The 24,308-nt window shown below is 42.9% G+C and overlaps 2 protein-coding genes and 1 long non-coding RNA gene across 11 annotated transcripts in view; 1 reads left to right on the top strand and 2 right to left on the bottom strand.

Moving 5' to 3' along the window:
- Positions 1 to 814: 814 nt before the first annotated feature.
- On the bottom strand, positions 815 to 15,011 carry PLD4 (phospholipase D family member 4). 2 transcript variants are annotated; one of them, XM_083836745.1, is made up of 11 exons: positions 14,877 to 15,007; positions 12,125 to 12,214; positions 10,063 to 10,268; positions 9,190 to 9,373; positions 8,277 to 8,397; positions 7,741 to 7,868; positions 7,370 to 7,570; positions 6,846 to 6,985; positions 5,062 to 5,227; positions 2,886 to 2,982; positions 815 to 1,450 (listed from the first exon to the last, which is right to left on the bottom strand). In XM_083836745.1, exons 1-11 carry the CDS (start codon positions 14,877 to 14,879, stop codon positions 1,248 to 1,250), a joined length of 1,539 nt encoding a protein of 512 aa, XP_083692871.1. In that variant the 5' UTR covers positions 14,880 to 15,007; the 3' UTR covers positions 815 to 1,247. The 2 variants fall into 2 exon arrangements, with proteins under 2 accessions (XP_083692871.1, XP_083692872.1); XM_083836746.1 differs by lacking the exon at positions 12,125 to 12,214 and having other exon boundaries at positions 14,877 to 15,011.
- Positions 15,012 to 15,371: 360 nt separating this feature from the next.
- LOC310899821 lies at positions 15,372 to 19,611 on the top strand. The gene is made up of 2 exons (XR_014584692.1): positions 15,372 to 16,979; positions 17,122 to 19,611. It is a non-coding gene; the product is annotated as an uncharacterized lncRNA (long non-coding RNA).
- Positions 19,436 to 24,308, bottom strand: part of CEP170B (centrosomal protein 170B) — a 57,024-nt gene continuing 52,151 nt past the window's right edge. For all 8 annotated transcript variants that reach the window (XM_083836743.1, XM_083836741.1, XM_083836737.1 and 5 more), the window contains one exon: positions 19,436 to 23,601. In XM_083836743.1, coding sequence (XP_083692869.1) covers positions 23,366 to 23,601 — 236 coding nt within the window. In that variant the 3' untranslated portion in view covers positions 19,436 to 23,365. The remainder of the gene's footprint in view (positions 23,602 to 24,308) is intronic.

Below are 24,308 nucleotides of genomic sequence, written 5' to 3'. Positions count from 1 at the left end.
GGAGCTCAGAAGGGGAAGAAAAAGTTTTCTTCCTTTTCCTGCTAAACTTGTCTTAGAAAAAAAGTGAAAACGTAGCTTCGAGTGCCATCTAGAGGAGAGCATTGCTCTACAGAAAGTAGTTTCGCTGATGAAACACATAACTTCTCAAAAAGATTTTCAAATTCTCCCACCATTCTCATGTGCTGCTTGCATTGGGAAAAATCTGTCCAGATGTTTTTCCTGCACACAATTATTAATACAGTGTGTGCCCAGATGTATTTCTTGGTACAGGATGAGAAACCTGTGAAGCATAGTTAATGAAAACCACAACTGGGCAATTCTACTGTGCAAGAAATTTTAATTAGTGAATGGAAATCTCAAAATTTTAAGTGGACTCTAGAAAAGAAATGGGAGAGGAGAGCATTGCAAGCAACTGTATCTCCTCGGTATGTTAACATGTATGTGGGTATACGGTGTGATCAGTAGATATAACTACATGTCTTAAAAAATATGTCTTATTAACGACAAACAGTGGCTTGTAGTGATGGATAAAACAGTTCAAGGAATCTCAGTCCTAGTTCAGCTCCACCTCTCATCACAACTTGGCCCCCATCTTGCTTGCTACAGGAGGCCAATGCACAGATATCCAGGCATACCAGACACACAGTTCAGGGCAGCTGAGCTGGAAGCTGATCCCAAGATTTAAATCCTGGGTATTTAACTCCAGTGATTAGCCTCAACATTTAAATACAGGTGCTTCCTTGTACCTCTAATGCTGAAATGTTTTTAAATATCTTCCCTTGCTGCTGTAGGTGATTACTTGCAGTACTCAAACCTTATAGTGACCAGAGCTTTATTTTTAAAATGCTTAAACACATGTAAGAAAACACTGTTAGTGGAATATTAGGGTTGAATACATAGCTTCCTAAGACAGCACAGCAATAACGACCTGCTTCTCTGATGTATTCAGATCTGGTTATGTCTTCCATGTTTGCTTTAATATCAGACAGCTTGTCTTATCATACTGTATGCATTTCATTAACTCTGAGATGGGGTAATCCTACACAGCAAAGAAAATGTCACACGCTGACTAGTGAGTAGGCAGGTAGACTCAACTATGAGAAGTTCTAACATCATCAGACAGCATGGATACCACAAAGAAGACATTTCTCTGACAAAGACATAAAACAGAATGCTCCTTGTTTTGCACAGGGAACAAGATTAATATATATGTTTCTTTCTATTTTAAATGCATACTTCAGTTCACTTCAGACTCTGTCTCTCCAGTTACAGTCTTTCTGTCCTTGCACATCTTCTAGATTCACTGAATATTTGGAATTCCAGTCACGCTCAAAAAGGGTTTTTAGTTGTTTCTGGATAGGCCTTCTTCGCAGGTTGGTTGAATTCTGCTTGATAATTAGTCCCACGCCAGCTGTGTTAGTGAAGTAATCTTCTGACCAATTGGAAGTCCCTGTGCAGTGGAAAAGGAGCTAATTAGAAAACATTCATTTTCCAGTGTTTTGTTTGATCTCCAGACTTGTTAAGTATCCATTGCCTTGCTTTGCTGATTTGCTGTACAACTGCAAATCTCGTTAGGGCTAACAGAGCAACAAAAATCAGGTCACCTCTTTCTTATTCCAGACCTCGAGTTTTGGAAAGACAGTGTTAACTGCTACTCTGAAGCTTCATAGCAATCTGATTTCTTAGTGTGTGGCAGAGATGTGTACATCTGCTTGAATAAATATGGGAATGGAGTGCAGCATTTGGGTGTTAAGAGGGGCTAAACCTGGTGCTTGATATGGGTTTCTGCATAAAGAAGAGGAGGAGAGGAGAGGAGAATCATCAATGTACTTAATTCTCTCTTTATCTGTGGGGCAGTCTGCTACCAGTAAAATAACCTCAAGCACTTTTTATACAATCAGGAGCAAAGGAGCAACAAATGAGCTTCAGGGTGGATCTTCACTTTTTAAAGGAAAATAAGAGGAGAAACTGGATCCTTGATCAATAAATCCTCAGGAGCTGTTCTGAGCTCAAAATGCAAAGCCTGCTTTCAAACCAGGAAAAGCTGGGAATCTGGCTGTAAATGTGGCCTAGGGCTCTCCCCAAAGCCACCAGCATTCACAAAAGTAACATTACGAAAAAAATACATATTTTAGCACTTAGCATTTTTTTCTGGTGCTTGCCTTAGCCAGAAAAATCTACTATCAATTCCAGAAGATGCTTAGTCATGAAAACAACTTATCTGCATACCTATCTTCAAAAGACAACATGGAAAAAAACGGGTTCTATTAAATGCCATTGGAGCTGCAAGTCTTCAGCCCTTTGGAAGGTCAGGATATTTGCTGGTTTGCATCGCTTGGAGGATGAACTGACTGGAATGACAGGCCCCTTTTACATTCCTTTTTAGAGGGATCCTCGTAAAAGAGCGAGAAAAATAAACACCATCCTGACTTTCAGGAATTGAGCAGCAATTGACACTAGAGTTTTCTTATTTCCACTCCTAGAATTCTGTTCAACAAACTGTGTGGAATTAAATCCTCCCAGCAATTTCTTTTTATTAAAGCATGATAATGTTCTGTACTAGAGCATTAGCTATCACTGCATCCATCGTTCTGAGCACGCAGTCTGTGAAATTCCCACTGTGCTTGTCACAAACTGTGCACTCTGACTTGTCACACTCCATTCTTAATGGTTCACAACCATATGAGATAATCTCCTACTGAACTTGACCTACATTATTTTCTCCCCTTTGCATCTCTGCTTCTATGTATTTTGATATGTTTATCTACTTTACATGGCAAAATTAGCTTTTTTTTTTTTTTTTTGATATTGCAGCCTATGCTATCTCAGTCTCAGCCCTATAGATCTGAAGATACTAAAAATGTTTGTAATAATGTAATACGTACCAATATAGGCTGCTTTATCAGTGACCATATATTTGTTGTGATTCACTCTCCCATAAGGAATATTTGTGTGGTTAAAAACTGGAATAATGAAGAGTTTCTAGATGGGAGAAATTAAAACATAGATAGAAATACCAGGTGAGGATCAGACTGAATAATTTGACAATGCAGATTTTCTATATTTTCAAACAATATAATACTACAGAAAGATCAGAATATTCCACACACTGCTATTAAGTGTACCATAAAAGAGATTTTACTCTTATCCAAGAAAACTAACAAATAGTACTTCTACTATACATAAAATTGGATAAGCAATTGAAATCAGATAAGGATGTTTGCTTCACAATGTTCCATTAGTGACACAGCTATTATCATTACAGGGCAGACAATTAAATGCAGTTTTAGGCAGCTGTTTAATAGATCTGCATTTACCACTGATTGCCGCTCTTATTTTGTGCTAAAATGGGCTGATCACAGACACAAGGAGTACTGCAGACAACAATAATGCCTAACTTTTTGTGTCAAATCTTACTAAATCTACATCTCTGATCCTTTTTTTTTTTCCTTTTCCCCAGTAAAAACCATTCCACCTTACATCTGTTACTGCCTTTTGTCCTTGTAACTGCATCACGTTGGGAGCTTCCACACCATTCCCTACTCACTCTGTGTTTTCCATTCTATTGTCTGCGGCCTGTGTGTAATATTCATTGCTGAAAAAATGGATCAATTTATATAGGCAAATAGAAAAGCTCTCAATCATAAAAAATAAAAATAAAAAAATTATAGTGGGCCAGTTTAACTCCATTTAACATGGAGTTAAATCCAGCTGGCAACTAGTCACGAGTGGTGTTCCCCGGGAGTTGGTGTTGGGGCCAATCCTCCTTAATATCTTTATTGATGACTTGGATGAGGGAATTGAGTGTACCCTCAGTAAGTTTGCAGATGACACCAAGATGGGGGGTAGTGTCGATCTGCTGGAGGGTAGGAAGGCCCTGCAGAGGGACCTGGACAGGTTGGGTCGATGGGCAGAAGCCAATGGGATGAGGCTCAACATGGCTAAGTGTCGGGTCCTGCACTTTGGCCACAACAACCCCATGCAGTGCTACAGGCTTGGGGCAGAGTGGCTGGAAAGCTGTGCAGAGGAAAAGGATCTGGGGGTGCTGGTTGATGCTCGCCTGGACACGAGCCGGCAGTGTGCCCAGGTGGCCAAGAAGGCCAACGGCATCCTGGCTTGTGTCAGGAATAGTGTAGCCAGCAGGACCAGGGAGGTGATCGTCCCCCTGTGCTCTGCTCTGGTGAGGCTGCACCTCGAGTACTGTGTTCAGCTTTGGGCCCCTCACTGGAAGAAGGACATCGAGGCCCTAGGGCATGTCCAGAGAAAGGCTGCGAAGTTGGTGAAGGACCTGGAGCACAAGTCCTATGAGGAGCAGCCGAAGGAACTGGGGTTGTTTAGTCTGGAGAAGAGGCGGCTCAGGGGAGACCTTATTGCTCTCTACAACTGCCTGAAAGGAAGGTGTGGGGAGCTGGGGGTTGGCCTCTTCTCACAGGTAACTAGTGATAGGACCAGAGGGAATGGCTTCAAGTTGCAACAGAGGTGGTTCAGGTTGGAAATTAGGAGACATTTCTTAGGAAGAGTGGTTAGGCATTGGAATGGGATGCCCAGGGAGGTGGTGGAGTCACCGTCCCTGAGGGTGTTCAAGGAAAGGTTGGATGTGGTGCTTAGGGACATGGTTTAGTGGGTGATATTGGTAGTAGGGTGATGGTTGGACCAGATGATCTTGGAGGTCTTTTCAAACCTTAATGATTCTGTGATTCTGATAATTCTAGATAGACCCATCTGAGATACTGCATACAGAAACGGGTCATAAGAAGAGCACTAAGTCGTAATTTGAACTGTTACCGTCATGGTGCTCGGCAAAAATGATTGCATTACAAATGTCACAAGTGCTGCAGCTAGGCACATCCCTTGATATCACCAGTGGTTTGCATTAACCTTCCTCAAAGGTTGTCTTTTGGACCTTATTTTCTGAAGGACCTGAAACTCAGCACACCAGTGGAAACAATCTGCTTCTCTAAAACCTTATATTTGCACGTGCAACTGACAGCTTAGACACAAAAATCAGTCTGGAGCCCATATCCCCAAGCTGTCTTTTCAAAATCAGGTTTCTTATCATACCACTTTGACACTGATGTGGGTATGCGGGTTGTCGAGAGCGCTCAGGGACCTCAGGTAGTGGAGCATGGCTGGGTCAGAGTGGGTCCAGCAGCTGACCAGAAGCCGGATTTGTACTCTGTAGTTGAAAGCCACACGTCTCAGAGCATTGTCAATGGTTGGCCAGTATCTAGAGAAAATAAAGTGGGTGGAGAGAAGAGAATTTTTGAAACGACTCTCTAGAAAGCTCTGAAAATATACTGAGAACACAAGTGATGCCGTGCACAAATGGGATCTTTAATGACTACTAGGACCAGCACTCATGCCTTCACTGAAGGTATGCATAAGATGTCTGCCTTCTACTCAGCCAGGTCTCTTCACAATGTGTTTAGGGAGATCCAGTCTCTCAAATTTAGTTGGAATTGATATATTAAAAAAAATAAATAAATAAACTTATTAAAGCGCATGTATACACTTACACACATAGAATGTGTGTACATCATGCTCAGTTCCTTAGGAAACTAAATGTGACAATAGGAACTCCAATGTAAAGCAAGATCATACAGCACAACATAAAAAGGACAGGGCAGAGCCCAGAGGAAAGCCTAAGAGACGTTTTGCAGAATGTGGCCATTTCAGGGACTTGAAGGCTATTTCTAGGGTCCACAGTGGTCCTGTGCCATCAGCCAGCATGGTCTCTCTGCTGCCCCATCCCTTCTTGCTTTCTTCAGTACACTGTGTGCCCCTAAGATAATCATAGCTGTGCTCTCTCCAACACAGAGCCTGTCAGTTTTCTTGACATTTGTGCTGGCAGTAGCTTAGGGAAGAGTATTTAACATCCTGCACCCAACTACACAACACAAAGAGCTGGGCAATGTGCAGCCCAGGACTAGTAACTCCAAACTCTCATGTGGCTTTCGTTCCATAGACATAACTGCTGCACAGAGGAAGGCAAGTGTCACTTATACAGACAGGATGGCTGATGCAGAGAGGTCCAGCACTCACTCACAGTCCCATGAGGAATGATGAATTCATTTCCCTAACTTATTCCTTTTGATCGAGTGTACAAAGGCCTGAATTCTCAAATCCTCCCTCGCACATCTTCCTATCACGACCAGAGCAGCTGTGTGCTTTCAGACTTAGGCTGACTGTCTGCAACTTACTTGTAGATCCTGAAAAGCTTGGAAAAACATGCTATTTAGGAATGCTGGTTTTGAACAGTTTCCGTGTTTTCAATGTATCGGTTTCTAGTTGATTAACACTTGGGCATTAAGACAGCCGCTTTGTTCCCCGTGTCTCAGCTGCTGGAAGACCCTAACCTGAACTAATCAGCCCCAATTCATCGCCCTACAGCTGGTTGCTGTGGAGATAGCCTGAGGCCTAGTGCCGCTTCCCCTTGTCTTTCAAACTCCTGCTTGCACCAGATCAGGCCCTAGATGTCACAAATGGAGGATTAAGGCTTCAGATGAAGAATGAGGAGAATTAGCACTTCCATTCCTAAGAGGGGGAAGAGACTTTCTGTGAACGTATTCTTAGTAAAGAGCAGGAGATGAGAAACCCAGAGGTTCAACTGTACTACACAGAAACTGAAAATCCTCCGAGCTGTTTGATTTAGTCAGTAGTTGCACAGTCAATGAGGCGGTCGTGATTGTGGAGCAAAGCCTCAGTTCTTGGTACTCAAGAAAGCTGAATGTTTTCATTTCTGGTTGGAGCAGGGGAGGAAATATTACATTTTCCCTTTAAATAGCCCAAGTTGATACAGAAGCAACCTAGACAGTCAACTGATTTGGTCAGGATTAAAATCATACCTTTTTGGGTGAACAAAACGGCTGGTAGGGAAATATTCCATAACAGAAATATAGACAAATTTATGTGCCGCACTGATAACACTGATAATAGCAAAGAGGTCATGAGTGCGGCCTTCTGGACAAAATGCAGGAGGAGAAGCCTGTCAGAAGAAAGCATGCAGGTCAGTGATTTCATCCTTCTTTTATCAGACTGAGATTCATTCACATTCAAGTCTAATCAGTTTTAATCACAGTAGAACAAAGCATATGAGGTGGAGCACTATCATTTCTCAAGCCTCCCATGTCCCAGTGGGTCAGATACTTATTGATATATAAGCCCACAGGAGACCTGCGCCCAGTCCTTGCCATACAACCTGATAGCCCAAGCCATGGTGACCCTTATTCCTTGAGTAGTTCCAGAGAAACCCACTGAATTAATTATTATCTAGCTAGAGTGGAAGTAGGTAACAAGCACTGAAGAAACTTTTCTGGTCAAAGCTTAAACATAGTTTATAGTCTACCTTTTTATTTTAAAACTTACTTACAGAAAAGTAGGCTTTTGTCAAAGTTCCATTAAATTCTACTTCCAGAGGCCGATTGTGGTTTATGTGGGTCGAATAGTTATGAGGCCAAGGGAATGGGATGGTAGCATTAGCATGTCCAAGATCCCAGTAAGTACTAAATGTTTTCCATAGGTCTTTGGCTAAGCAGCTGCAGTTGTATATCACAGCACCAAACTCTTTCACCTGCGAAGAGAGCACACTATGTCACAGCCCCAGAAAGAGACACCTCTGACATCAGGGGGTTCTTTGCTCTTTGTCCCTTTCAGTCGATATTTTTACATCATTGGGATTTTTCTCTGTTATGTGCTTGGACATGAATTTTACCCAAGGTGTTTGAATACACAACAGCTTACCTGAGATAAAGATCTCCAGTCCATATTTGCACTACCAATATATATGTGTTTCATGTCTACAATCCAGAATTTGCTATGCAGCACTCCTCCTGTCAAATGTTCAAAATCAATTTTTTTTACATGGGCCCCTAAAGAAAGACAGGGAGAGGAGAAATAAGTTTAGATACACCGTGGAGGTGGTATAGTGGACTGTTCCCCTGACAGCCAGAGCATGGCTGGACGTCTAATGCTTGCGGCCAATAATGGCTACCAAACTCACAAGCACTGGTTCCTGGGAATACAATAATTTGCAAAAATATACAAAACATGAACTTGAAGAAAAATCCTTGAGGGCATGACAAAATACACAGAAATTGTGAAGTAGTGAATACACAGAAATTGTGAAGTAGTGAATATTCAGTGCTTATCCTATGAACAGTATGACTTCGAGCTCAGGACCGTGTAAGCACCATGCCAGAATAGGCCTCAGAGGCCAATTTGTCTTGCCTTTAAGCAATACCAAAGTTCAGAGAACAACACTGAGGTGAGATAATTACCTTTTTTTTCTAAAAGCTCAAGGTCAGTTGAATTCGTAGCCAAAGTTGGCATACTTGCTGCAATGTACACAGAGACGTTCTCCGCAAGTAATCTTTCAAACCTCTTCAGAATATCTTCACCCTACGTGATATATTTCTTTGTTATTTATCATGTTTTATTATATGATTAACAGAGACTTAGACTGGGCTGTCCCTTTAACCGAGGCAGGGCTCAGCCTCACATCTGCCACTTTTACTTCGTCTCATGCTGAGGACTGAGTCAACTGACGCCAGCACCTGGGAGGAAGGGACAGGGAGCCCCTGAGGAGGATGAGGAAGGTGCCTCAGGAGGGAGGCAGTGGCCATGCCCACAGTAAAAAACAGTTCAGTGTCAGCTCTTTGGCCCAGATCTCAAACAGCACCATTCCCGATATGTGGCTACACTCTCCGCCTGCCTGAAGCAGGGTGGCCTTGTCCATTTTTGCCTTTACCAGAGCAGTCCCCAGCCTGAACTGTCCCCCAGGATTGCTTGGGAGATTGCCAGCTGCCATAGGCCAAAACTGCACCAGGGAGCGATTAAACATGACGGACATTCTCAAGGTGAGCCTGTGCCCCAGCCTGTGTTATCTGCTCTTAGCAGTGGAGCCAGGGAGACCCCACAGGTCACACAGGGTGACAGGTCACACCTTGAGACTGACCTCAAGGCTGCTCTTAAAACACAGCATGGAAGTATTCAGAGACATGGACAGAGCCCACGTGGAGTCTAGCTTGACTGGAGGAGGAAAACTGCTCTGCTGCTTCAGACCAGCACAAAAAACTTTTCTGGGTTTACAGGAGTCAAGCAATGCTGCTGAGAGACAGGCCATACAGTCAATCTGTCCCATGGACGTGAGATGTGCAACCACAGATGTGCTTGTCATTGATTTTCTCCTACCTGCTCTGAAGAGGAATCATTGACGTTGATATCTTTCCCAGTAAGAGACCAATAATAAGAAGCCACGTGAATGTTTTCCTGGGCTATATCGAGGAGACTTATCCAGGCTTGGTACAAGGGTTTGGCTGCAGTGGTATTTACCTCAAAAGGTAAGTCATAAGGAACGTTTTCCACAAGTTCAAATCTGCAACAGGAATTGTATATTGTGAAGCAAGCAACTGCGACCCAGCAGGAAACCAAGCACCTGTCACACTGCGCAGTTGATCGTTCTGAATGTCAGTGCAAAAAGCAAACAAGCTGAGTTGGAAAAACGAGCTGGGAGTACTCTCTATCCCCAGCTTTTATAGCCAAGAACATATATAAATTTTCCTCCCATATCCAGTAGAATGGCTTCTCCATAACCATTCTGAGCTTTGATTTTTACCATCCTAAAGATGAAGACAAAAGCTACCCCCTGGGGCTGGGTGGCACTTTGGTACCCTCTCTGAGTTTTCCCAGAGACCAAAACCCACTGCCCCCTGTGGCATCTGAAAGAGGTGAGTTCAATGTAAGGATGCTTTGCCTGCTGCTCACCCTGCTGCCTCCCATTCTGCTGCCAAGGGCATGCTTGGAGGTGCTGGAGCCTCCAGAGTTGTGCTGAACCTTCCAGCACAGGACAGTAGTGGAGCTGTGATATTGCCCCTATCACCCCTCCTACTAGGGAGCTACTAATGATCCCGTGCCCAAACAACACCCCTACTCTTCCCCAATTAGTGGTACTTTATCAGCTGTTATACAATGAGAAGGCAGCAAAATCCATGTTGATGTTGTCAGCATTGTAGCTATTTCTCCACCTGGTGATTAGTTCCCCATGAGCCATCAGGCCTGGCTTACCTGCAGGAATCGTTAGATCTGTTGGTGCCCTCCTCAGTTATTGTGGCTCTCTGGAACTCTCCATGAAGTTCTTCTTCCTCTTCCACCTCTCGGTAAATGCTGACAACAGTTTCTCCCTTAGGATCAACTATGCTGGATGTTCTCATGAAGTAAACAGCCATCAGGGCAACAAAACCAAGTATCAAAATTGCTCCTGAGATTTGAAACTAGAACGGAATCCAACAGGTTAAGATTAAAGCACTCGCCAAGTCACTGATATATCAGCTAATGGCTGAATTACAATTACCTGTTGCAGGTAAATCAAAGCCATTCAACAGTAATTCTGCTTTCAGCTACTGGCAGTCAGTATTCTTAGACAGATCACTTAAAGTGAGGACCATGATCCAAACAGGGGTTGGCTTATGTGAGGACCACGATTTTAGTGTTGTTTTTTTTTTTTTTTTCAAGGAAAAAACTTGTTTTTTCCCCAAAACCTTCTGATTAGTTTGACATTGATTATTATTATTATTTTAGCACTGGAGAAATAAATGTTCAAAAAAATTTCCACCAAAAACAAAGAAAGAAAGCCCACAACACAAAATTAGCTGTGGTATCAAGCCTAGCAGTACCATAAGGAGAAACAGAAAGACATTTTGTGACATGTTAATGTGGTGGATTGGCTTCATTTCCCTTTTTCTGTACTTCTTCTTTTTTTTTTCTTTCTTTTTTTTTCTTTTTTTTTTCTTTCTTTTTTTTTTCTTTCTTTTTTTTTTTCTCTCTTTTTTTTTTCTGAAGGTGGATTGGAAAAGAAAAAGAAAAAAAAAAAGAAAAAAAATCCACAGCCTGGCTACCTCATATACCCAGCTCTGTAGTCCAGCCACTCACATGCTGAAACATGCAGCACCAGGCTCTATATATTGTACTCTTAAGGAGGGGAAGATGGACACCAGAGCAAATCGATGTTCCCCCAGCAGTGAGAAAGTCTGGCTGGCTCCCTCTGGCGGTTTTGGGAGCTGGGAGCACCCACCACCCCATGGCAAGCAAGCAATGTGCAACTCAGAGCTGAGCTTTTGGACCTCCAGGCAGGAGAAGCGAGTCTGGCAGCAGTCGGGTGGCTGTAGCTATAAATGTGAACTCCCAAAATGGTACATATGAAAATTGAGTGGAAGCCAGTTTCTTCTGAAAGCATCTATTTCGGTTTCTATGTGGATAAAGTCTCTTACTTTTCATTTTCTATGCTTTTCTCAAGATCTACAGTGCTGCTATCAATTTCAGAGTGATTTGACCTAGAATGAGAAGAATGCTTTAAAACTGACTATCTACATAAAATTTTGCCCACTGGCTTGTTCTCACTCTCATTAATGACAAAGAAAATCCTACCAAGTTTTAACAATTCTGAATTTCATCCTGGGAACATGCCTGCAAGACTTAAGCATCACACAGGTTTTAGAAGGCATTTCTCAGGTAAAAGGTCTATTTCCAAGGCACATTGTGGCTGACACCATGCTGTGATGCTGTGATGCCAGGCGCTCCAAGCATGCTGAATAAATCGAGTCATTCCAGAAGCTTGTTATGGTGAGACTAAGCGTGAATGACAGTCAGCCCAGTGTCAGACAACACACACAAAACCTCACAAAGTAAGGTGAAAGCGGTGAGTTCTTAGAAAGAATTTCACCATGTTATATGGACCAAACTCCTCTTGCATTATATGGAATTTAGTATGTCCATAGAAACTGACTTTAATCAGTGCTGATTTACATCAGCAGAGGAAATACAAATTCCATTTACTTATTTGCCTCTGGGCTACTGAAAGAAGTGAGGCTATTTGCATGAGCAAGATTCACTGTCCTGAGTGAAGGCTGCAGGATTAGGCTCCACGTTACTCCCTCTCGGCAAGGTTTGATCAGCCTACTGGTTAAATCAATGAGGGTTTTGTCATCCACTTGCTTACAAATAGGAATAAAACCTACAAAGGTTTCTAAAGGAGGCAATAAAATCATTTTTCTTAATCTGCTATATCTTTTCAGAAATGTCAGTGTAATCTCAGCTCTTGCAAGCAAATGCAGTGTATCCCAATAATTACCATTTTGACGTCTTTTTGATTGTTCATGCGTAATTTTGTGTTGGAAGGCTTGTTAACCATCAGGGATGTTCCTAATGCTTTTTTCACAATCTGAAAAACAGAAATGTATGCAAGAGGGAAAATAAAGCTTTGTGGCAACATTTGTAGAAAGCCAGTAGCAGAGTAAAAAAAGCAAGTCACTGCCGCTGCTTTATACAGTGCTCTGAGATTTAAGTACGGATCTGTGCAACGTTCTCTCTGTATTATGGATCTTGAGTGACATTAACAGATTCCAGCATGTGATAGAGAGAGACAGTCCCCTGCAGTTTTTCCCTGGTGCTGTCTACACACAAAAAAAATCACTGCAGTAATTAATGTGTAAGCAACTGCATCACCGCCTCTTCAAGTTGTCCTCCAGCCCCCACTTTTGTCCTGTTGCAGGCTAGCACATTTGCCATCAAGCAATAACTAAGTGCAGAAACCACGGGTGATAGAGTACAGCACCAATGTCATCACGTGCATGACTCTGTTAGGCCCTTGCTCTCTCCCTGTGCATTTGAGCCGTTTTCAGAGCTGGTGTCTCTTCCAGAAAGGACTCTGTTAATAGGACTTGGACCAGATTAGGCCAAAATCTAGATGCCTCTCCTCCCTTATTGCAATCATGATGCTATGATCTAAGTTAACTTCTTTTCCTCTTCAGACAGGTTTCTCTGCCTTATCACCAGCAGAGGCAACCACAAGAGCAAATACCAAAGTACGTCCAAACTCAAAGCAGATGGTGGGGCGGCGGTAAGCTGGCCACTTGCCTATTCTGCCTTCTCGAATGCCCAAACCAAACACTTCACACACGCCTAATGAGTGATGAATCATCCCTGCATGGTATCACTGCACTGACACCAGAGGTGAACTTGCCCTTAGGAATCAGCTGTCATGTTTCATTCTCAGAAGCAAGAAGCACATCCTGGGGTACGGTGGATTTCAAAAAGTGATACCAGATGATATCCCCACCTGTCCAGTCTCCAAACTACTTCTTCCTATCCCTGAGCCACTGGGCATTTGTAGCCTGATGGATGGACATGCTGTTACGATATCAGATACTCAGTTGCTCTGCGGGTGGTCATACTCAAGCTAGTTTTAGGTAGAAAGGATCCTGCCAGGCTTGTCCCATCCATATTGCCATATGTTCACAGCTGTTGTTACCTGAACTGCAGGGGCTGATGCTTTCTGTCCTCCCACACCAGTACGGCAGCATGTCCACGCGTGGCTGTGCTGCATCCAGCTCCTGCACCCTGCTGCACAGATGCTGTGGCCGCATGGTGCTAGCAGGACTTGGATGCAGCATGGCCATAGCCCCCGAAAGCTTCTTGTGGGACCCAACTCACCAGTGGGAGTGAACAAACTAGATGGAGGATGTCGTGGGAGGCAAGGGAGGTGAGTCTGAAATGCTGATTTGGGGAACGCAGTGAGGGTCACACGCTGAATGGCAGGTCCTCGTGACCTTGAGATCCCAGTTCGTGTTTTCAGCCCAGTACAAAGGCGTGGTGGCTTACCCTAAAGAGCTTACAGTCCAAGCAGAGAGAGGGATATAACACACCAAGCAGAGAAAGCTGTGTGCCACCAACACAAGTCTGGGCTGAACGCTGAGCCAGGAAACTCAGTAGGAAGAAAATGAAGAGAGAGCGAGGCAGAAGAGGCTAAGGAGTCTGGGAGGAAAGTGAGGCAAAATGATTTTAAAGGAGGACAAGAAAGGTAACAGAAAAACAACAGCAGCAGCCCTTCAGCCTCGGCCAGGGAAAGCCCACTGAAGTTGCAGGCCCTGCTGCACATCTCCCTGCTTCGGCAGCAGCTGTCCCGACCAGCTGGGCTGTCTGGTAACAAACAGGCCCCTCCGGATGCCCGGGTGGTTCTCATCACAGACCCTGAGCACGGGACATGCCATCTTGTCCGTCTGACCCCCAGAGCTAAAGTGCTCCCCACGACAGCGTGGGTCAGGCAGCATCTTGGTAGGAAACTGCAGCTGTAGGTGCGCTGACAGTCGTGTGATGGCTTCAGAAGGATGGAGCTTGTGAGAAACAATTTGTTTCACTTCTCTTTTTCAGCTACAGAAACAAAATGGCTTCAAAAAGCAACATTTCTCTTAAAATGAGAGTGACCATAACTGATATGTGCCATGATAGCCATCTGCCATTTGGTTCAAATGAAGTCCTTCTTGATATTTGTGACTAATACTGCGATTCCCAGCTGCTATAGAGAGGTCAAGAGAAGTGTATTAAAATATATAGGGACAGAGTGGGAGGAAGGGCACCACTTTGAGGTTCATTTCAGCAAGAAAGAAAACATCACAGGCAAGCAGATTTCTTAATAATAATAGTGTAGCTGGTCAGTAATTAGCTATGGTTTCCTCTAAGCTTTCAGTGCTTTACCAGTTGCCAATTTCAATGACTAAAGTTCATCCAAGAGTAATAAATGCAAGCACTTAGCATTGCTTCGCAGACTGGATCACAAGCTAATACCCCAATCTGCACAGTACATGCAGGAGACTGTTGTTTATTGCATCGGGTTGCCTTCTCCCTGCACCCCAAAATAACACTTGTTACTTCTTTTCTCCCTCAGGATCAAACTGTTTCAGATCTTGGGTTTCATATACATGTATGAGACTTTTCAGTCTAGAAAATCTTCCCCACAAAATGTTTGAAGGGTCTTAAATGAACAAAGTGCATTCACCTCTCCGTTACTACCCCCAGCACCCTCAAGAGCTCATCAATGTACTTACCATCCTGGGAGACCTCCTGTGTGGATGCGCTTCTGTAGTCTGATGTTACTCCCAACTACACATAGAGGAGACGGTGCACACGCTTTTCACCAGTAGATTTATTTCAGGTTCTGTTTTCTTCCTCCTCCTGCTGATTACTTCCTCTTAAGCACTGAGTTGCACAATGAATACTACCGAGACAAGTTGCCATCTAGCTGTTGCTACTCAATTCTTAGCTTCCAGATCCCGATCTGCACCTATTTGGCGTAACGTCCCACAATTCAAACTCTGTTGGATGACTAAATTCTCATGGTGTTCACTGATGTAAGTTTAGAGCCTAGCTCAGCACAAGAAGACACTGCGTGAAAGAACTACTCAGCTTTTGGTGCTTTTTGTGCCTCGGACATGGCAGTATTCTCACTGCTTCATTGTCAGCCCACCAGAAACTTCATTTCAAACTGAGGAGCAAACCCTCCAGAACTACCTCTCTACCCAGCTCCTCGTGCTTATCAAACTCTCCTGCTCAATTGTCCTTGGATATGTGTAAAAGACCAAGCTAGCTCCTTTGAAATATTACATCTTAGAGCTTTCATCTTAAGTAAAACATATTTGGAATTTGCTGAGCAATTGTTGAAGGTGAAGGTTACGTGCAATGTTGAGTTTGAGGCAGCTTCTAAGAAATCATATCCTCTGCAAAAATCCAAAGGTTTTACAAAGTCAATACAACGCAGTGTAGCTACTTTGCTGTCATTCTCCAGGCAGCCCCTCGATCCTGTTGAACTGAAGAATGCAGTTCCCTGCTTTGGCATCTGAGGGAGGTCACTCTGCAGTGAATGTAGATGGAAAAACTAGGAGGAGCCAGAGGATAGGCCGGGTATAGCAGAAAGAGGCCTTTCTCTGGGAAGATAACGGTATTGTGAATCCTCTGCTTTCCCTGGGACCAACCCAGCAGTAACTCAAAGGAGGCCAAATGTGATAAAAAAGAAGGTCATGGAGCTGATATGTAGCCTGTCTGACCAGACAGCTCTCTCCTGAATCTACTGCTCTACACAGGTTACCCATCACCAGGAGCATCTTAAATCTCCATTAAAACAGGGCTGGGTCCAGGTGAAGGCTACTGCCACCCCTTTAGTCTCAGGTTACCAGAAAGCTGAAAACAACACCCTGTGTGACCTTGTCTGCACTCAGGGAAAAGAGGCAAATCCACTGAACAACCATGCTAAAGGTCCAAATCGCTCTGGAAGTGCCGCTGTTCCTTCACAGATTTCAGAGACTGAGCATCCAAATTACACATCACAGCAGCCAAGTGTGTGATGGGTTCAAGTCGGTGTGTGCGATGCACGTGTGAGCAAGCTTAGCAACAAGCTGCCTCGCTCTGTTTGTACGCGGGACTGAAATGCTGGCATAAACAACGCTGACATAAATAACCAAAGCTCCCACTGATTTCATGGGCTTCAGGATTTCACCTCACAAGAAGCAGCATATTTGTATGAGGTTCAGGACTTACCTCTGGTCACTTCCAGCTTTAACACTAAGGTAATGCTACATCACGTGTGTTTATGACTATTCCCTTGCTGTATTAAAGAAAAGTCTTTAAAAGCAGGAGCTAACAACAACCTTCTGGCCCCATGTGACTAAGGAGTCATTGCTCCAGTATCACCGGTTTAGTTCAGACTAGGAGAGGCTGGGCTGCATCACAGGACCAGCAACGCGCCAGCAGCACCAGCTCAACCTCTGCACACACGCTGCTCTCCTCTGCAGACCACCCCGTGCCTACTCTCCTTTAAGCTTCGGACTTGGAAGCCCACAGTGCAGTCTCAAGCTGGGGTTCTCTGAAACAACTTCTGCTGTGCTGGAGGTTGTGAGCAGTCAGCTCGAGGTGGTACACAGACACTGGTTTCCAGAGACCGCTGGGGAACGGCAGTTCCCAAAGGACGCTTCCAGAAAATGGCATAGTTTTTCTCCTCCCCCTTGGCAGCTCTCTAACCACTTACAGCTCTGATTTATCTCCTCGTCCTCTTCCTTTCCAGCCTGCAAAGGGCTGGTTTCCTTCTGCTTAGCTGATCCCACACAGCAGCCCGGCATCGATCACGCATTTCTGCTCTTACCGGCAGTGTTGTAGTGGTGAGCGTCTAAGGATGGAAGTGGGTTTGTGGGGAGGAGGAAAATGGTTTGTTTGACCCACTCACACAACGGGGAGGGGAAGACTGGCAAGTTTCAGGGCAAACAAAAATCTGCTTTATTCCTCCACTTCTCTGTTTCTCAGACGAGGCTCCTTCTGCCAGATGCTGACTTGCTGCCTTCCCCCACACAGAGTCAGTAAATCCCTCACCTTACAGTTGGATGCCACACTCTGGTTAGCACGCTCTCTTTACAGCCATGGTTGGTCTCCAGTTTGTTAGAAATGTGTATTAAAAGACAGAGTGAAAGATCTTTAAATGTCTATGTGGGAGGTTTGCTAAGAAGAAACTGTCGGTTTAACATGTTCTCGTCTCTGAGAGCTAATAATAGCCATGAGCGTCACTATCGCTGCAGAGATTACTACAGAATTGCACTTTCGTTTTCACAAGCACCAAGCCGCTGGGCTCCGGACGCCAACAGTCAGCAGAAGGATGGGAAGCACAAGCAGCCAGGGGCCTCTCCTCGAGAAGGAAGATGCTCGATTTATGCTTTGTGCCAAAAGACTGTGACACTCAAATTAGCTGAAAGAAAACGTCATTTCAGGTCAAGAACGGGGAACTGATTCAGCTGACAAGCCTAGAGAAAATTTCTGTCTAAATCAAAGTTTGGCTTTCTGTTTGAAAATGTTTTTAAAGATTTACTCCATTTCAACTGTTTAAAAAGTTCAGTAAATACGTTGAAGTATGAACCTTAGACTTGGAACATGTCATCTCTAACATATTTGGAATATGCATTTTTTTCAGTCTAAAACTCGGTGCTAGTTAGCTGTGTTTTGATTGGAAGAAGTGTTTCTTTCAAATAAAAAGAAACCAGTGATTTGCTTGGCTCTATATTTGCTCTTTCAGGGAAGGCTGTTCTGTCTTAGTTTGGTTACTTCTCTTTCATGGCACATGCTCTCCAGTTGCACCTAGGACATATGACCTACAAGGATTAGGAACAACTTCAGTACTTTCTGTCTTCATCTAGCTTCTTATTACAAAAATTACATTCTTATTTGTTTTACAAAGCACCCGCTGACCTAGGAGACCACTGGCCTGGTGCTACCACTGCTCTCACCTCCTCCTGCAGATACAGAACACTTTTCTTGCTTACAGAGGTTGCTTTCCCTGCGGTGCAGGTGTGTTACAGGCTGTGTTACAGCCCACACTCTTTGTGCCTGCCTGGCTATCAGCAGGCAAAACAGACCCATTCATTCCCTGTGAGAAGCCACATGCGACAGCCAGTCCCTGTCTGTGATTACTGCTATGCTCAAGCCTCACATCTCTCCGTGTAACCAAATTTCACCACAACCTCAGGATCTTTCTTCTTACCAAGTGTTCCCAGGTGCCACGTGGATGTCACTTTTTTTTTTTCCCTTTTCTTTTACTCCTGGAAGTTGGTTGTTGACACATGTAATAGAGCTGGGTTTTAGAGAACAGGGAAAGCCTTCTCTGCCAACACAGGGGACAGAATTAAATAGAAAAGCTTGAGAAAGCTTCTTATAAGGCAGATTTTCATTTTTATTTAAATAACCCCCCCTTCCCTCAAACTCTTAACTCTAAGTACAAAGGTGTCATAAGTGTTCAAGGATCTAATGCAAAAGTCTTCAGGGAATGGGAAGTCACTCAGCGATCCTGGTTGGGTACTGAATTTTTTTAAATTCCTTTCTCTGTGCTTTAGTTCTTGTTGGAAACCACGCCATGTTCTTATCTGCTATTGTACTATTGTGCTACTGTTGTACTTCCTAGAGAAACTGTGCTAATGCAGAGGACGTGGAGCTAAAGTCCAACTCGGCACCAAGCAGGGCGGGTGAAGCTGCAGACACCTGAAGGCTGTGCAGAAGGAAAGAAGGAATTAATACTGTTTCTAAAGTGCCAAGAAAGATGCAAAGGTCAGACAAAACTCCAGGAAGAAAGGGAGACGGTGATGTAGTGAAAGGAAAAAAAAATCAAAATGTTTTCACATAAATGTAAAGATTCAACATATATAAAATGAGGGCAAAAGAGTGAGTACAAGCACTGTTTTCTGTGATCATCTACTGCAGCATGATCCTATCCAGGCTGGATTTAACCTTTCAAAACACCACTGTTAATCATGGCAATGAAATAAAACATTAACAAAATGAAATAACACATTGCTATGCCATACTCAGAAGTAAGACCACCCTCAGGTGATGGGGACTTGCAGACTTCAATCCCGTAACTCTGGGGGCAGGGCAGAGGGGGCTCCCGTACTACAAGCGAGAGACCTGCCCCAGCCCCAGGTGTCACCAGAAGGGATCCAGTTGCACTGTTAAGTCTTCAGTTGCTGGCAATTCTTTCCTTACACTGTACTTATTAGCACCAATGTAAACAGGTAGTTGGAAATTTAGGCCACTGAGCACTTACTCTCCCAAATTAACACACAAAATTCCAGAATCATATTGTCACATGATATAAGAATGATTTATTAGAGCAACTTTATGATAAAATTATATAAAATAACAATTTATTTTATTTTTTAAAGACGTCCACAATATCACCTTGGAACAAAATGTACAGATACTGCCTATAATCCAAACAAAAATAAATTACCATTAAAAAAAAGCAGAAAAAAATCAAGGTAAGAGAAACAAATCAAAATTATACACAGCATTTCCAGAGGGTGTGGAAAAGAGAAAGTCATTAATCAGTTCAAGTTATACAAATGTGTTTCAGCTTTACTCTCAAACAGCTCAGCTTGCATTTGTGTTGCATGCAAATGGAATGATCCAGTGAACAGTTCAGAACAGCAGAATCAGCAGCATAACAACAGCAGATAGTGAAATAGGCACAATTCAGCATGGGGCACATCAAAAGTGAACAGGTAGTTCTGTCTGGTCTTTGCAAGAGTTATACACATTTACCAAACTTCAGAAATAGCTACTGTGATCTGCAAAACAAGAAAAAAACTAGTAGAATCTTGCACTTAACTACCTTACAGTTTTTCTTCCTTTTTTTTTTTTCTTTTTTAAATTCTCTTTTCTTTTTTTCAGTAGGCTACATGTAAACATTCCACTAGTTTTACCTTTACTAAAATATTACTCAAAGACGATGCAGACGTTCTTTTCTCCTGGAGCACGACCACGACATGACCTCACTGTAGGTACGATTGTGTCCTCGCCCACAAAGCTCATACACATTCTCCCAGGAATTTACATTCATCCCAGCACAACAGAGTAACAGATTTTTACATGTGAAAGCGCTGAACTGAGAACATGGTTTTCAAGTATAGTGGAAGAACTGAGGGCTGGGATTTTGAAAGGTGCTCAAGGCATCAGGCACCCAGATCGCATGGAAACCCACAAGGGCCTGAGCGCTCGCTTCCCTCAGACTTTGAAAATCCCGCCCTTTGTTACATTTCTTTAGTCAAATACAAAACACGTGAAAGCAAAATGGTATGAGAACGACCCACAGGTCAGCGTCACCCCTACCAAGCTCAACGCGAGGCCCATCCACAGCTCACGGAAGCCAAAAGGCATCTTGCACACCGGTCCTGGGCCAACAAGACATTGCTACGCACCTGGTACGCTCACCCCGCAGTCACGGAGGCATGGATGCACACAGTACCGTGTGTAAGACTGAAAATTAATAGAGGAGATACACTCAAGTGGCTAGCTCTTTGGCATATCTGGAGCAGACAAGTGCAAATGGGGTGTATGAATTTCAGAAACAGTGAATACAAGAAATAATTATGTTGCATTTCATCGCTGACTAACAAGACTGTTTTAAATGCGAAGATCCAAGCATGAACGCTGCGTCAGGACACAGAAGCATTTTGTATTTTGGCTGAGTCACAAATAAACCAAGCTGTGCATCTCCCCCCCCAGCCCTTCAAACACACATCCAAATTATAAGCAGACACGGACTGCTGCATCCTTATTAGTCACTTGAAGAGGTACCGTATTTTGTGGGTTGACTTAATTGATGTAAGGTGTCTGCGGGCGCTCTCTCAAATTCAGAACAAAACAATCAAGGAAGAAAATCCATTCCTGGTGTGTTCATGGAAGGAAGAATCAAGCAATTTTCAAGTGAAAACAATCAGAAGTCAAATCAAGGACACGTTGTAGAGAAAAAAAATCCACTAGAGCGTAGCCACGAAGATGTGGAAATGTGGTTAACATACAATCAAACAATAATAAGAGTCAGATGTTTGAGTAATTCACATGTCTCTACAGCAAAACCAAAACTAACAGCAATACCTCATCTGTGAAGGTCCTTCAACTCCTAGTGAGTTGGGGTAGCACCTGGTCAGATCAAGCCCTAACAAAGAAGGGCTTGAAAAAATGTTTCATACGTCAGGAACAATACCACCACTTATGATAGTCATCACAGACACAGTCAGGTATTTCAAGGAAAGACAGATCAGAGTAAACAAGTGAATCAACACATTCAGATAGTGTGTATATTACAGGCAGAAGAGCATCATGGGCAATTTTTTATTATTATTCTGCATTCATCTGTGTGAAATTCAGCAGATTTCTTCACGGAAGAGCATCTCCACATAAGCAGATGAGTTATAACCTGCTGGAGATATTGGAAGGATATTTGGACCTGTTGTTTGCCAGCCAGCGTCCCGCACACTCAAACTAACGGCCTGCTGGCGTATTCCCGTTTTGGGACAGATCCTGTTTCTGCTGAAATTGACAGAAAGCTCCCACTGGCTTCACCAGGAAAGCACTCATGCTCTTTGCTAGTAAGACTAAACACTGTGAGCATCCCTACTTATTTAAATTATTTTAACTGGTTCCCACTTTCACAACATTCTAGCAGAAAAGCTCAGGTAACTACTGAAGCTAGCTAAGGAATCCACTACCCACCCAAAATATAAAGTCGGCACACGAGAAGCAGTCAAGCTTGGGATACCATTTCACTAGTTAAATTACACACTGTATGAGGGCAAAGTGGAACTCATCTGCTCACCTTTCCCAGCAAATGCATCCTCCACGACCATGGAAGAATTTCTCTACCTGATTACAGTTTATGGACCAGGAAGAATGAAAAAGGAATCAATACAAGATGGAAAAAACTGGGAGCAAACACATCTGGAAGAGGTCCTCTGCAAAACCAAACCTTTTGTTTTTAGAGCAACAAGAAATTGCTTAGGGTTTTGCAGCTTAACTGAAAGGCAGAATACAAAATGCAATGTGTTTTAAACAAGAAATTGCCTAGTGCAACTGCACATAATAGTGTTTCTAGGATTATAATTACCAAAAATTAAATCCAGACAAAAATCTCAGATACATGAAGTGCTTGACACTGGTGGGTAGTTTCTAAAGAACAGCACAGAGCCGTTGTTTTCAAGCACTTTTGCATTGAAAAAAAATTATAGGAGAACTAACCATAAAGGAGGAGCTACACTTACGCTGTTATTTTTTGAGTGCCATCAAGTGAACACTAGTTCACAGCAACTGTGTCATTAAGTTTATTATGTGAGCCACTGGAACAGATGTTTTTCTTAGCAATTAGCTAATTCAAACATCTTAGTCTTTGGCCCAGCTAGGAGTATTTCTAGTTCATTGCGAAAAGATTGAATAGTTCATAAAAAACTTAAAGATAGCAACTGTACCAAAAATTTGGCAAGCTAAACTGTAAAATTTGATTTTTTGTACTTACATCAAACTTTGGGCCTGAAACACCAAAAACAGTAATTGTATTAGAAATCTTTACATTCACACCATCATTAACTTTTATACTTTCCCAAGAGAAAACAACAAAGGGTTTGCTCTGTCTTCTTTTGTTTTTTGGACTGAAAAAAAAAAAGATATATGTACAACTTCAGTGTGATCGCCTTTTTAAGACCGCTGATTACAGAACTGTAGCAAGAGTTCCTCTGAGAAACCCGTTATATTGCACCATCGTTCTGCTGGATTTACACATTGATTCCAACAGAGCTGCAATGTTCACTTGTACAAGTGAAAAAAAAAAAAAGCAAATACAGTACCAAAAAGTGTTGTGTTGTTTTTTTTTTTTTTTAACCTGCGCCTCATTATAACTGAATAATTATAAACAGGCTAATGCAAGAACACTTTAGCTTCGGCAGTACTGAATGGAGGGTATGCAAAGCCTGTTTTCTTATGGCACACAGGAAGAATCAGTGAGTAATTCTTTAAAAATCGTTTTGCCTCTATGCTGAATATGTGCTGCTCCACAGTGCTAGTCTTGTTTAAAAGGCATACACAGACTTGCCATTCACCCTCACAGCATAGATTTTCTTTTTTGTGCAACGTTAGCAATCTAAACAACTGCTCCACACAAACTGTCCACAAACCACTCACATACAATACTAATGCGACAGTAGATTACAGTATGATAGCAATACAAAATATTTCATCAGATCACGTATTTCTCTCCATCTGGAATGAAATTCGAATCTTGCAAGCTAGAAGAGCCACAGTTCGATTTCTGCGTGTAGTTTCTCATCTGTGCTGGGGACAACGTCTCCAGTGTGGACCCAGAAGCGTTAGCAGTCCTGACTTTAGTGGCTGTGGATTGTTTAGCAGCAGCAGATGCTTTGTTACTGGCAACTACATCCAAGTTTCCAGTAGGGTCAATGATAGCATTTATAACTGGGGAAAAAGAGGCACACACAGACACATTAGCAGAACTCGGGAGTTGTTTAAAAAGGTTACTTGCCTTCATTTTGAAGGCCATAGAACTGCAGGCACTACTTGTGCTCATTTTAATCATGTTATTTTTTCCCTCAGTACCTTCAGGCCTAAGCAGCTTTAATAAGCAAAACCTTTCCCACTCTGAGTTTACAAGGACATTCAACTTTCTAGTTAAACTTAACAAGACAAACTACAGCAGAAAAATGACAGGCATTTAGCAGGAGCCTGAAGTGATCCCTGTATGTTTTCACATGCCGTTATTAAGCTTCCAGATGATGCAAGAAACATCCACTGAGATTGCCCTGCCTTCTCTATTGCACAGAGCTCTGTGGGCAAGATTCAAGTCAACATGGACACAGTCCAAAAGCAAAGCACAGCTTACTGGCTGGAAGAGCTACTAAGTATTTCAGCAGAACAGACCTTTGCCAGTGCATCTTATGTGAATATACTAATTACCACAAACAAAGCATTTCCACAGCAACAGTTTCCACATTTCAGAAGTCAACTTTTTTTTTTTTTAAAAATTGGCAGCACAAGATAAATCTACTGTTCCTTCCATATGCACTCATCAAAGAGCACCATGCAAACGGAACTTTTGCATCCTTTCCCAGTTTTCAGTTGCAAATCAAGCCACATTATTTTATTTTGTACAATTTACTGGCATA

This window comes from Anser anser (assembly GCF_964211835.1).
Source record: "Anser anser genome assembly, chromosome: 5".
NCBI lineage: Eukaryota > Metazoa > Chordata > Aves > Anseriformes > Anatidae > Anser > Anser anser.
Note: the sequence above shows the minus strand (reverse complement) of the source record. Positions and strands in the feature narration are given on the sequence as shown.